This window comes from Hippocampus zosterae, chromosome 4, assembly GCF_025434085.1.
Source record: "Hippocampus zosterae strain Florida chromosome 4, ASM2543408v3, whole genome shotgun sequence".
NCBI lineage: Eukaryota > Metazoa > Chordata > Actinopteri > Syngnathiformes > Syngnathidae > Hippocampus > Hippocampus zosterae.
In genome coordinates this window covers 16,609,289-16,624,199 of record NC_067454.1, presented here as the reverse complement: position 1 = coordinate 16,624,199, position 14,911 = coordinate 16,609,289, and the positions used below count along the sequence as shown (strand labels likewise).

General features: G+C 41.0%; 2 protein-coding genes across 5 annotated transcripts in view; both read right to left on the bottom strand.

Moving 5' to 3' along the window:
• Positions 1-14,911, bottom strand: part of lyve1a (lymphatic vessel endothelial hyaluronic receptor 1a) — a 105,605-nt gene that overhangs the window by 2,771 nt on the left and 87,923 nt on the right. The gene's annotated exons all lie outside the window — the stretch shown is intronic.
• sbf2 (SET binding factor 2) overlaps positions 1-14,911 on the bottom strand; it is a 91,720-nt gene that overhangs the window by 19,730 nt on the left and 57,079 nt on the right. For 2 of the 4 annotated variants that reach the window (XM_052063578.1, XM_052063579.1), the window contains exons 17-22: positions 11,173-11,241; positions 5,430-5,600; positions 4,155-4,420; positions 2,647-2,819; positions 2,331-2,404; positions 1,218-1,301 (exon numbers count right to left, since the gene is read on the bottom strand). In XM_052063578.1, the coding sequence (XP_051919538.1) occupies positions 1,218-1,301; positions 2,331-2,404; positions 2,647-2,819; positions 4,155-4,420; positions 5,430-5,600; positions 11,173-11,241 (837 nt within the window). The remainder of the gene's footprint in view (positions 1-1,217; positions 1,302-2,330; positions 2,405-2,646; positions 2,820-4,154; positions 4,421-5,429; positions 5,601-11,172; positions 11,242-14,911) is intronic. The other 2 variants (XM_052063580.1, XM_052063581.1) reach the window with 1 other exon arrangement.

The window sequence follows — 14,911 nt, the reverse complement described above, 5'->3', positions numbered from 1 at the left end:
ACACTCATTAACATGGGTCATCTTGCATGCTAAATCAGGCTCATCACTGCCAAAATAATCTGTTTCTTCATCATGCCAGCTGCAAATATTGCATTTATCACATTTTGCCCTCCAATTAAATTGAGGCTTATCAATAGAGGGCTGCAACGTATTCAGTACCTAAGCAACCAAAGGGAGTAGCCTCACTTTAAAACCACCAACACTGAAATCAAGAGCATGTGAAGTTCATGGGAGGTAAATAATTACAGCATGCAGGCAGGTCACACTGACACAATATGCAGCTCGCACTGGGATCACAGCAGCTGTGGAACCAGTCTCATAACGCTGTTGTCCATTTCGTCTCAGCTGTTTTAGTGAATGTAGGCTGTTGGGAGTGTTTCAAGAGAGTACTGCAAACTGCATCTGACACAGTAACCCCGACTATTGACCTTTTCATCATGTTTGGAAACAATAGGTGCTCGGGTACTTCCGGATGGCAGGAAACGAGTGACCACCATTGACTGCAAGGTAAATGATGAGAAACTACTTTTTGGGGGTTCTGCTCTCAGGTATACCCAATTTTTTTTCCCAATTTACTTCTTTCAATTAAAAAAATGTATATATATAACTGTATTATATACTGTACGCACACACACACAGATTCCATTCATGGGAATTTTTGGTTTGAACGGAAATGACGTGACCTAACCTATCGTCTTTTCAACTGGCACGTGACACATTCGAACCATGGTAGGAGAGAAATTAATCATTTACTCTGTTGTCACGAGCCTTGGTCAAATGACAGAAGAGTTTGTTTACTCGTGGTGTCACCGGAACTATTGCCACCCGGAAGCAGGTATGACATCATGATGAATATGTCTATTGGTGTCTAATGGGGTTTTGATAATCATAATCAAATGTCAGGCAATGCCAATCCTTTTCATTTAAAGTAAGTTAATGGGGACCCTTTCAGAATGGCCCAGGTTTGTCTGTGGCTAAGTGAATCAGGTGAACATTGGTTCAAGAACCTTTTTTTGACCCGGATCAGCAGTTTAAAAGAGGTATTAGATTGCATCTTTAATGCATTCCCTGTTTTTCCTTCCAGAAATCAGAGCTGCTACTCGGACTCGTCATGAGGCCGGTGCCACTGTTGTTTAGACACTTTTTAGTATTTGGCATGCGTCTTGCAGCTAGCAGTCCAGCTTGGAATGAGCCACAAAGTTCAGCAGACAGCTCACCACAGCTTCCAGGTTGGTCTCAAGGCAGTACTGGGATGGTGTTTGTCTGTGTGTATGAGTGCGTGTAACAAGGATTACCAAGTGCTGGCAGAGGCAATAAAAACACAGAGGGGTTCAAAATACCAAATAAAATATTTAAAAGTGCACTTGAAAACATTGGATATCTTCCACTTGTTTCACATGACCAGGAAAGGGAATTAAAAACTGGGGATGAAAGTTGGATGGCAGGGTCTACAAAAAAGGTCAACGAATATCATCACTTTCTGTTGTGGTTGTTTCTGTGGCTCAAAAAAAGTGGCTCAGAAACGAATGTTTTGTAAAGTTTAAAACCAATATGAAGCTTAAGAAAACCACCAAGAAAAATCATGCTCATTTGCGTGCTTACAGTGTCACATTATACTGATTCACATTGATGCTTATTATGGATTCACATGTCAGAAATTTAAAATACCACACTGCTGTCGCAGAACAAAATGTTTCGAATCAGACTATGTGCGTACAACACTGCGATAAATTCAAAGGGAAATTATACAAACATTTGTGAAATGGAAACAATGTGTCACAATGTGTCTGCTTATCCTCACAAGGGTCGCGTGGGGTGCTGGAGCCTATCCCAGCCATCTTCGGGCAGAAGGCGGGGTACACCCTGAACCGGTTGCCAGCCAATTGAAGGCCACACACAGACGAACAACCATCCACGCTCACACTCACGCCTAGGGACAATTTGGAGTGTTCAATCACCCTGCCATGCATATTTTTTGGAATGTGGGAGGAAACCGGAGTACCCGGAGAAAACCCACGCAGGCCCAGGGAGAACATGCAAACTCCACACAGGGAGGCCGGAGCTGGAATTGAACCATGTATCTCTGCACTGTGAGGTTGACGCGATTACCACAGTGCCGCTAAATAAATACATACACTTATATATATGTCACTGAAACTTTCAAAATATAGTTTTTTGCCTAGATTCCCTTACATGATTGCTTAGCTGGATGGTAGTTACATTTATTGTCGACAGTCTCGGGAGGAGTGATTCAGGTGCACCTTTTCATGCTTGTACGCAACTTGAACTATACATGCTCCAAACATGTTGCCATGTGGAGCATCACACACCTTTTGAATGGGCGGTAACCTCCTGCTCTCCCTGTGAACTGCCTCTAGAGCCTCCATCTGCATGGCGACGACGCCTGTAGGTCACAAGATAAGGTTACCTGGTGTCCACAGAGCCCGTACAAAGACACACATGTGCTTGCACACATTTAACACAAGCAGTGTGTGTATTTTGAGATTTTAAGGCCATTTAACATGTCAAGAGTTAATCAGCTCAAAGGCCGGTGTTAGTGAGAATAAACACCAGGAGGAGTTGCTCTGAACAAAGCTGAGGGAATTAGGACAGCATATACGTGAATGAACACCGTCTGTGACGTACCAGGAATCATGCTGTGAAGGTTCTTGATGTGTTCTTGGGTTACTCCGCTCTCAGTGCACACCTTGTCGATGAAGCGAGCCACAAATCTGACCACCGAATGGGCCACGTCGCTGTTCTCCGACTCCTCGAAGCCGCTTTCTGTGTCGAAGCTCTCAGCGACACTGCCAGCGATGCTATAAATGAGAAATGGTATGATAAAAATAAGAACATGTAAAGGGTCAAGCTGCTGCGTCCATGGGGAGATGTGAGAGTTGCGTGTCGACAGAAGTGATAAAGGAGCAGTGAGCCCGGCACAGGAAACGTGTTGATGCTGGGATCAATCTATTAGCCATAGCGAATGTTTCACATGAAGCAAATTGCCTTCTGGAATCCTCACTCGTGAGTGACAGGATCCAAATGTCTTCTATAAAAAGCAACGGTCTGGGGCCACAATGGAGAGGAAAAAAAAAACAATGAAGGAAAATGACTACCCAAACAATTTTGCAGCTGTTGTCTCATACAATTCAAAACATAAATAAAATGTTACATCTCGAGGCAGTTTTGAGAATGAAACGTCAAAATTTGGGTGAAAAAAAATAGGTAAACACCACAAACAAAATGAGAACACTGTGTTCATCCGAGGGTTTCTGGCAACAAGCTAGCCACTTTGAAGAGTTACTTCACAGTGTTCAGCAAGCATAATCACTGCTCTTTTGTTTGATTTTAGTTGATTTACAGAGAGACTACTTTTTTTTCAAGAATCCTACAGGTCACAAGAATCCCGCAGAATTCCCACGGGATGGGACTCAACTTTACCTTTAATCATGGAATTGGGACGGATGGGATTTAAAATGTTCATGGGAGCAGACAAATTTGTTTTCTTTTCTGTGTTGCACAAAACAGTAAGAGTGAGTCCACGAGGAGAAATGGGACGACAAACAGTTATATATGAGTAAAATGTAACTTTAGTCTTTTCTTCTTTTACATCGCTGACATCCAAAATGGGAGTGGTACGGTCATTTTCACTGGGAGTGGGGACGAGAGATGATTTTAAAATATATATATTTTTTATACTATGGGTCTGGGATTGGGACAGGATGGATTTTTTTCTGTGGAAGTGGGAATCCCGTGTCACCCTCTAGTACAAAGTGGCCCAATGAATGACGTCCAAGACCACCAAAACCACCTGAACACCACATCGAGAAAGCACTTAGTGATGGAGGCAGGGAAAACCTCCCTCTAACGTAAGAAGAAACCTCAGACAGTGAACATCTGCCTCGGCAAAAGTTGGGTTGAGATGGAGAAACAGAATAGAGGGACAGAGGGTAAACAGAGAGAGAGAAAACAGGTAGAGGGGTTGAGCGACAGAGGGAGGGACTTGAGAACAATGGGCACAGCAGCAGCCATTTTCACAATGGCAATATGGAAATATATAATTCCGTTTAATGCGACTATATAAGAGCACCGCTCAAACAAAATAACGTGTAAACTCAAGAAAGTGAACCAACCTCTTTCCTCTCCCTGCTCACCTGTTGGTGACGATGCTGTTGCTTCCACTCTCCCAGTCGGCTGCGGGCGTGTTGCGAAGCAGCTTGTTCTTGCTGGTGTCCAAAGGAACTAGCAAGTATACCATGAGGCTGGCATAATGGATGGCCTGGCTGAAAATGGTACTCTCCTCGTTCTTCACCAGTTCCTGCTGCTTCTCTTTGCTCAGGCTTGGCCACAAGCGCAGCTGCTCGGCGGCCAGATCCATCGCTGTCTGCTCCTCGTCTTTTCCAGGCACTCTGCCCACATCCTGGAAGATGGCAATGAACGGTAGGAGAGGAAATGTTTGAGAGAATTGAGGTAAGTTCACAAAAAGCTCTGATTTAATAGTAAATATTACATGCAGAAAACAGACAACCGGTTAGCTTATAATTAAAAAAAATAATAAAAAATGTCTAAAGAGGCTATGTCGGTAACCCCAAAACTATTATTTCAATACAACTATACTACTCTCTCTTTTAATAGTTTTCAACAATACAATTTGAAGTTCAATCTGCACTTATTACTAGGGATGTTGCGATTCAGGTTTTAAGCTGCCGATACGATCATCTTAAGTAATCGATTCATCAATTGATTTTTTTTCATCCCCGTGCCTGAGTGGATTATCGCCGGGTACTCCGGTTTCCTTCCACATTCCAAAAACATGCATGGCAGGTTAACGGAACAATCCAAATTAGCTAAGCAGTGTAACAAGCAGAAATGAACCTGCGCACAATTATCATTGTGGCTGACTATTGAAGGATCACAACGATCTATTTTTAACAATGCAGGCTTACTCAAATGACTTGCCTACTTTCACTTATTGTCACACCAAAGTAATTTGAATTTTGAGGCGACATACTGACACGGAGCTCCTGTGGAGTGTGGAAGAAGCAAAGGTTTACGATACAGTACTTCTCAGACAGCTCAAGTATTCAAAAGAATTTTAGATTTGTTCTCAAGTTTTTTTCAACATTTAAACTTCTGCCTGACAGAAATTGGTATGAAATCATCTGCCCTTTTTGCAAATTTATGGTAAGTTTAGAGTTTAAAGTTTAAAATAGTGTCCTACCTTTCTTCAAAACCAATTAATGTAGTTGAACAAAGTGTTAAATGAAATGACAAGAGCAACCAAAAATCTCTTATCAAAGTTATTTTAACATGTTACAGCTTTGTAAAATTGTGCCCCCGGATTTTTCATGATCGCCAACATGGATTAAAAGAGAGGAGCTAAATAAGACTCCAGATAAATCCAAGCTCAAGCAACGGCATCATTTTACCTTCAACCTGACAGCGATGCCCCACTTCTCCTCCGGGCTGTTGAGGTACAAGGCTCTGATCTGGCTCTGGACCTCGCCATAGAAAGTGGCCTCCCAAAACTGCTGGTTGGTCCAAATGGGGTGGTCCTGGATGCAGGTGTAGGCAAACTGGTTCACCCCAGCAACCAATTTCTAAAAGACAAAAAAGCATTAAATGACAATGAAAATGAGCCTGACCATTGTAAGCAAGAGAACCACCACATAGCTCAGGTCTCCTTTGATTTAAAATAAGTAGCTAGGGTCTTCAGAATGAAACTATTGCTTCGACGACTACTATTCTTTTCAATGTGATGACATTGACAGCTCTTCTTGTTTTGCCATTTCACTCAAATACAAGAGTCGAACCAGTCATGACTTCAAGGAAAATCAATCAATTATCCATATTAGAATCTGTGAAGCTTTGAGGTTACGGTCATGGTCATGCGGTAACAGACACTTTTTTTCCGGTCGGGATATTTTGTGCTAGTGTTTTGTTGTTGTTGTTGTTTTTTAAGAACTAGTGGGGGATGAACATTCAGCACTTACAATGCTTCTGGCATTAAATTGGGTTTCCACTCTGGAACACCACAATATAACTTCTGGTAACACCTAAATAAAATAGACCAACATGACTCAAAACAACAGTCCATCTTCATTCAGTGTGATGATGATCTTTTAAGACCTGGCGCTGTTTTTTGTTGTTTTTTTAAAAGACCAGCTTACGATTCCTTTCCCGCCCCGGTATTTCAGCAGTGTTTATTTGTTGTTGTTGTTCTTTATTTTTTTAATTGTTATTTCATTATTTATCCACAACTATGAGAAGCGGAGGTGGTTAATATAATTACAACCAGCAGAAACAAAACAGCTTTAATCCCTCTACGATGGGCCTGAAGCCAACAGACTGACAACCTCCAACTGCTGTTCCTCATGCGTACTATGTTGGATCCAAGTTCATTGGATTCGGTGATAACAATAACATGATAATTAAGCTCGGAATAAAACTATGCCCAAAATGCAGCTGATGACCACAAACTTATAAATCAAGTCTCTGAGGAGAAAAACAAAACAAAAGCGACATGTTACTGCAACACCCAACACAAAGCCTTGTGCCCCTCTTGTTTTACACTACACACAACACAACAAACGTTATTCGAGAATCAGAAACAAAGGTGAGGACTTCAATGAATTTTTTTAAACAAAAATAATTTAAAAATCACAGAAGATTTACACTGAACGTCAAACGTTCGGACGCGCGTTACACTACGATGAGAAAGTGCGTTCAAATTTTCGACTGGTGGACTTGTATAAATATAGAGTATTCTTTTAACAACATAATATCTTGATGGAATTCTACATAGGCCAAAGTGGTTACTTATCTCATGCTACTTTTCCATTACGTTCCCCGTAAACCCTAAGCGGAACACTGTCTTGTCCGAAAAATATACGCTCACACAGAGGATGCAAAAGTTCAACTTTGACAGCCACTATTGTTTTCAACACTGCTCAACTCCACACCAATCTTGTCTGTCATGTCTCGAACACCAAGTCGGAAGCTTGGCAAATTAGTGGGTCAACTTCACAGTCCCTTACACACAGAAAGCTAGGCAGGAGACAGTTGTGGAAATGCTGGCTTTTCACTCCTGTCAAGAGTGAGAAATGTTGTGCGCTTCATATTGTTTCTTCTCCCTCTGGAATATAACTACACCTACTGCACTTTCATATAATTTGTTTAAATTAATACACTACGACTAATATGCTCTGTTCTCTATAATGCCACAGTGAGAGCAACAAAAATGTCCCATCATCAGCCTAAATAAGATATCTTTTATTAGTCCCACACTGGGGAAATACAATAAGTCATTGCGAAGTCGTTTCAGAAAGAAAAAAAAAGAGCTCAACTTCTGCGGTCAAAAATAATTTGAAGGCTGCACTGAGACCAAAGATGACAGTGCATGCAAAAGAGGATTGCATTGTAGTCTAGATTCTGCACAGACAAGTTAAATTTAAGATTTAAGGATGAAAGAGACTCAATTACAAACAAACAGGTAAATATGAACAGCAGGGGGGCCCAGTCAGAAGCGCTGGAACACCTCTCTGTGCTACATGCTACGTTTCCAAAAGCAGATGCGCGAGTGTATTTGTGTGCAGGGGCGGTGTTCGTGACGCGTCTATGCTGTCTATACTCAGCCTGGGTGTTTTTTTGACTCTTCGGATATGTGCAGGTCATTTTGACCTAGGTCATCTCTTCCGAATATAGCAAGACACTCACAAGACATATGGCAAAGCGGGAGATGGGGAAAGGGAGAATAATAGAGAGGGAGGAGGGAAGGAAATCAAGTTAAAGCGAAAAAGGGGAGTATACTCCTATCAGACCCATCTGGCTGAGGTACTCGACTTGTGGTGCGTGGAATGTACATTTGAGAGAGGGGTAAAAACAAGCCAAAAATGAAAAATAAAAAGGAGATGCAAGGGAAAAATTGTGTGTAATGGTAAAGTGGCTCTCAGGATCTGTGATCTTGTTTTTAACTTGAGGGTTACGGTCCTGAGGTCCAATTTATGACAACCAGTAAGTAGCCTTCAAGCACTGACGGGACATCACGTCAAGTATGTCTCGCGGGTAATGAGTGATGGTGCATGTTGTTGCTGAAAATGCTGAATCGAACCTAATATGTCACCAGCCTTTAGGCAGAAAAAGTACTGGGAAGAAATTCAGAATTCCCAAATGGCAGAGAAAAAAAAAGTAATTATTTCTCCCTCTATGGAAATACATAATTGCCTGGCACATAATCTCCTGAGGAAAAAAATTAAATATATAAGATAATAATGAAAGTCAGAATCATAAACAAACCCGCCGATAGAACATAACTGTGTAATCACACATTGTACAAGTAACGTAAATGTTCCAAAAGAAGGTAAACATAGATTAAGTAAACCAGAAGTTGAACATTTTTGGAGTTGCACAAGGATCAACCAGTGCATCACATTGCGCACGAGGACATGCTGGAGTAAAATGCCCCGCCAACTCCCCCAACTCACAGCAGAGTGCTCCGCCAGAGTGGGTCATCAAATTCCTTTGATCTGCTTGGATAAAATACACTGCACCCAGAAGAACAAAGGCATCTACTGTGGCACATTCAAATCGATTGAATATTATGCAAAACAAAGATATCTACAAATGTCGGTGATGCCTTGTCCTCTCCAATTCAACACTCTTAATCTTTACATAATAAAGGCCAGAGGAAATGTGCAGCTCGACAAAACTCACTGATTGCATCTAATAAAGGGTGACTGTGGTTAGATGAAACCTAGATGAACTTTACCAACTGGCAAGCACGCATGCAAAATGCAACGGCATATTTTGGACATGCATTTGTACTTTCTTCTATTGCAAAACAAGCATGATCTGCAATGTACAGTATGTTAGAAGAGTCAGGGGACGCCGGCCGAAAAGCAGAGGCGTTTTGGGAATGAACGAAGACTGTGGGTCAATAACATCAGCTGTAAGCGTCAACATATGGAAACAAACCAAAACACTCCCATGATGCTTGGCTTGAGGAATATACATGAGATTTTTGTGGATAGCATCGCCGATAACAACAAGGCGAAAACAGGGCGAATTTGGACTCCCGAATGTGACTTTTGTACTAGAGTTAAAGACAAACTGTCTTCAAACATTCCAAATGTAAGTAAAGGGAAATGACAACTACAAAATCATCACATTTGTTCATGATTTCACACAACTAGTGTGGTTTCAACAAATTCATTTCATTACTCTTGTCTTGATGGTTAAGACCCATAGAAACATCCCTCCATTATCCGAAACACTTGTGCTCAAACATATGAAACATGAAATTCCATTTTTTTCTCCCCACACCCATGCCAATAAATACTGTGAGCTACAATGCATGCGTGCATTTACTGTAACATGCTCCTTTTTCAAAATAAAGTTAAGGAGATGTGCAAAATGTGATTTCACAAATATGAGTCAAGTCAAATTTATTCATGTGGCCCTGAATCACAAAAAATGTCTTCACATGTCCATTGTTGACAAACGGCATCCTCCAATCTTAACCGACATGAGGGCTCGGGGGGGAAAATAATCTTAGATTTCCTACAAGACTTCAAAAACAAATGAGTGAATCATATAAATGGATGAAATTAGTACAGTACAGATTTTGTTGCAAAAGTACATAATTTGTCCAAATTAAAGTTTCATCAAAAATGGACATGTCCTTATCATTTAAACCAGGAATATAATGTCCTTTTAAATTTCCCTATAAACCAAACATTTAATGATGCATTGAAATAAACCCAAACACTACATCTCAGTCGGTGTAGAAATAGTTGTTGAAACATGTGTCTTCTTTTGAAGGGTTGCCAAGAGAAAGTCTCTCGTGTCTAAAATGAACATGGCGGTCTGTCTTAACTTAAGGGGGGGGGGGGACACACACACACATAAGACCTGCCAAGCAATCTTTTTGGAAATATGAGCCCGAAGTGAAGACGCCTGGCCATCATGCACTGCACCACAATTGGCGCAAACCAAATATGTTGGGCTTATGTCGCTGCCACAAGATCTAGGCTACTTGCAGTGATTTAGACAACCACGTATTGCATGTACCAACATATTTTAGAGACATTTAACACGATAATGATGCCCCCCCCTCTAAAAAAAAAAGCGGGGGAAAAAAAGAAAACAGAATGGCTAGGGGGAAAGACAAGTGAGGGTCCAGTCAAAGTGCAGACATTAACCTCACTCCAAAGCTTAAGAATTGAAAATCTATGAAGTTACAGAAATGAAACAATGTTGCAAAGAATGGGATGATTTATTTATAAGCGAGGTGGAAAAGTACCAAAAGGCAACAGTGCTCACAGTGGTTGGGAAATGCTGCGTAGTTGGAGATGGTGACTGTTGGACACTCCATTACTTATCTCTGTTTATGTCCTGGTTCTAGCGGGTGACTCTTGCACCAGTTTTTACAGAATCTATTTGTTGGTGTTATTTTTGAGAGGGGGGGGGCGTATTCTTGGCTGACTTTGCTTTGCTTTTTACCGACTAGGTAAGGCGAAAACTAGTTGCCAAAACAAAAACAGTGGTATATGCTGCTTGAGTCTCCTTTATTGGCTTTCAAGGCCGAGTAAGAAATTATTAGTGATAATCCACTGGCCAACAAAAATCCTATGAAACCACACGCTTTCAAATCTTTAAACCGGCATCAATCAATGAAAGCCTTCTCTTTTAATGCTTTTATTTTCTTTGTTAATAACTGAACAGTATGTGCCATGTAGCGCACAAGTGCAACTCCGGTTTCAGTCTAGCTCAAGAGGGTAAAATACTGGTACCCAACATCATGGCAATGTGGCCAATTGTGTCTGTCCCCGTAGCAACAAGCCGTGGGTACATGTAATGAGCCATGGCAAGCTATTCTCCACTGACAGTGTGGTTTGGAAAGTAAGTCCAAGTCAGTTCTCCACTGTGACAATGATGCTATAACTGTTACGAGAGTGGCCATGGAACAAATTAGACTCGAAGTCAGGGCACCATTTTGAAGTGAATATGTATGATTGTTGGATGTCTTAAAAGCTCAAACCTACTGCATGTAAAGGACTGGAAGTGGTTTTAGCGACACGTGCCACCCAAAACATTTTGTATGCATTATCTGTGAAATGAGCGAAACAGAAGCCTGACGTGGAACACACATCTGTGTTGAATGAACCTACTTACTCTGTAAAAAGCTGTTGACAGTGGCAGCAGTGCAGAAGCCACGGTGTATTCTTCTGAGCTGGAACAGTCCTGTAAGTCAAACAACAGGGGACAAGTGTGAGTGGGGCAAGACGCAGCAGGTCACAGGTTACGTATTTCTGTTACAGCTCACAAAACACACCAGGACCACTGTGGGGGGCTGGGGGGCGTATGCATGTTTTGGCAAAGGAAAAGTAAGACATTGTACATCGTGTACATGCTCCTCAGCCATATCTTAAGAAATGTTCTGTCCATCTGGACATCAAGCATGCATGCGACACAAGGGAATGATCAATGTGATGAACACTAATGGGTGAAACGGCCCCCCGAGCCATCTGGTCATGCCGAGATAGACCCAATGATTTTCAAGGAATGGTTGGAAATATTTCCTCAGTGACAAAATAAGTGTTACCCCTGCCAGCAGTTTTTTTTTGTTGTGTCTCCTTGCACCTGCTTGTCCGTCTGTCTTGGAAACTTGCTAGGTTTTACAATCTTTTTTTTATTGGCCCTAGGTATACTTAAAAAGTAAAAAAAATAAAATAATAACAATCATAGAGGTGCTATGGAAAATAAACTGTCGAAAACACAGAACCCAACTGAAAATGTTAGCCCAAAGCGATTTAATCTTGGCCAAATTTGCAAATCAATATTTACCAAATGGCTAACGTTTGGCTGTTTAACCATATTACAACATGTACTATTTAAGAAATATTCTGCGTGTTAACACCTTTTTTATAGCATTATCTATATTCATACCTCTGATATATCAAATATATCATGCATATTAATTTACGCTAATTGCGTGAATGCTCCCATTGCATTCGTGGACAGATTTATGACTTACCATGGGCACCACCTTCGTCTTCTAATTCTAATTTTCATCTTCTAATTTTTCTTCTTGCTTAGATTAAATTTCCTCTGTCTATCTACAAATGAAACGAGGAAATGGAGCAAAATTATGTTAGAAATATCAATCAAAAACTATTCGCCATTTTGATTCTTTTTCCAGTTGAAAAAAAATATTAATATCAAAGATTTTGAGGAAACTGAACTTGACCATTGAAAAGGCTCTGTCTAATAGAATCTTCTCCAGCATTCGAATCAATTAGAAATGTAGAATCTTGAACAATCTTTTTGAGAAACGGCATGAAGAATTTTTGGACATGGAACCTTTTCTCATCACAGCATGTCAACAGTGTACTAATAACAATAATAATAATTTGCTTTAAATGAAAATATGTTCTCACAATCTTCTAGCCGCTTCACAGATTCTTGGGTATGTTCTAGGTAAACAATAACCATCCAACAAATATCCACTTGAATACAATACCATACAATACATGCTGATTTATGTAGCGCTTTCACAACAGCGACAGCTGTAACAAAGCGCTTCACAAAACAGTTAACAGAGTAAAATAATAAACAACACATAACATAAAACACGGACAGTCGTGCAGTCCTAACCACTATTCCGTCACCCGCTTTGTTGTTTGACGCAGTTTGAGATGAAAGATGAGAGAATCAAAGTGTCCTTTAACCAGTGGATCAGAGACGTCATGCTCAAAATGTGCACACGTCGGCTACATGCTAAGTCTTGAATCCTAAAATCACAGGGAATTGATCATTTTAGGCTTAACTCTATACACGTTCAGCATAACCTGGATACAATACAGTGTTTCTGTCACAAAAATGACAACTAACTGCTCAACACTTTGGCAGGCATGTCCACACTGTATTCTAGTTTCGGTCAGGGTCAGAGAGGTGACTCTTCTCTGTTTCAAGAGAACACTGTTGGGATGGGAAGTACATGAAGATTCATCTAGCAGGAGCTTTGGGGCTCCAAAAAAAAAAAAAAAACCTGATGAGCACAGGAGAAAAGGATGCAAGTCGGACTCCAAATGTACTTAAATCACAGGAAATTGGTACTTATTGATGCTAAGCTACATCAGGATAAGCAACTGGACTTAGGGATAATTCAGCCAGAAGAAACAAAAGTAATACCATACACTGATTTTGACCTGGTCGCGTACCTCATAACCCTAAAAAAAGTATGAGCATTTATTTTGAAAGTCATGAAAAAGTATCTGCGTAAACACAGGCACACATTGGGAAATCAAGAGTTCACAGCATAAGGTGAAGAATGCAGCATTCTCTGATAGTGGTCTGTAATGGGGCCCCCTGTTGCCATCATTGCTCAAGAACAGAAGACCAAAAGAAGAATGTACAGAGGAGCGAAAATGCAAAACATAAGTGCAACAGCTACACATGAAAGCCTGCCTGGCCCATGCATGGTCTAAGTAACACACATTTGTTTTATTTTGCTCGTCACATGCGTTTGTCTTTTGTGCTATTGGGGCTGCGATAAAAAGTTCCACCTTGGAGCGGCATCAGAGCATTGTTTACCGGTATAGGGAACAATGCTGCAGGTCACTGCAGTTCCCGGTCGGAAAAACACAGGTAATGAGTGAATATCTAGCAAGCCAAACTACGATGCCTCTAATCTTTCTAGAATAGAATGCCTTCATTGTCATCGATCATGTGTTCTGAAATGTTGCTGCTTTTCTTTGCAACTAAACTTTTCAGATGATGAAATCAACAAACAGAATATACGGGGAAGTTGGATGCCAGTAGGAGGTGGTAATTTATAATCCAGACGCACATAAAATATCTTGGTTGACTCAAATAACCCCAAACACCACATTTGGAAATTGTGTCATAAAAAGTATAGATACAGGTATATTTTTTTATAACGTATATACAATACATATGCAGCCTAAACATCTGTTGGATTCTAAAATGCCACATGTCAATATATGGCATTGTGTTCAGCATACTTCATTATCACCTACAATCTCCTCAAAGCAGACTGGATGAGTAGCGACAGCACAAAAGCTTTCTAGATAAACTCACAGGGAGATAACCATTACAATCTACAAAGTGGCTCAGAATAAACCCAAAGTGAAGTGAAAACGGATTATCTAGAGGGATAAGGAAAATTAGCAAGGTATTGAAGGCAATGCCACTAATGGATTCACTGCATGCAGGTTTGAGACTACATGCTAATTTATTCGGGGTGTCAAGGATTTCCAGACAAGAACTTGTTGTAATGTGTAGCCTTGTGTTTCTGGCCACTACGACACCCCACTGTCTCATTTTCCTCCCATTATTTACTGTACTTTTCACCAGTCTTTTCCTCCCCCTTGAAGCTGCGGGAACTCTTCACGGCTATGATGACTAACTTGGCTATTCGGCCTCAGACACGTACGCCATGCAGCGAGCGCAAAAAAGGAACTCAAGCATGCGACAAAAATGATGCAGGAAGTGAACAAAGGGAAACTTCCTGAGACACTATCCAGGAAATCTGCTGGAATGAAGTGATGTGTCTGGAATGCACACGTAAAGGCACTTTTACGCACATATACTCCATAAAAATATGTGAGCTAAAAAAGAAAGGAAAAGAAGGCCACATAGTTGACCTCTGTGGTGTATTGAGTTTTGAAATCTGATTTCAACAGATGTTTACCTGGCCACACTGGACATCCAACTGATTGAGCTGAACATGGGGTGCCTCGAGTATGTCTGCGCCAAGACAACAGTGAGATCAATTTTCTCTGAACATCTGTGTGGAACATGCCCACTTTTTGCTTCACCGTCATGTGGGACATATGGCTTCAGCTGCACTGTGGCCAGATGAACCTCTCACCGTAATCCCCTCTCCGAG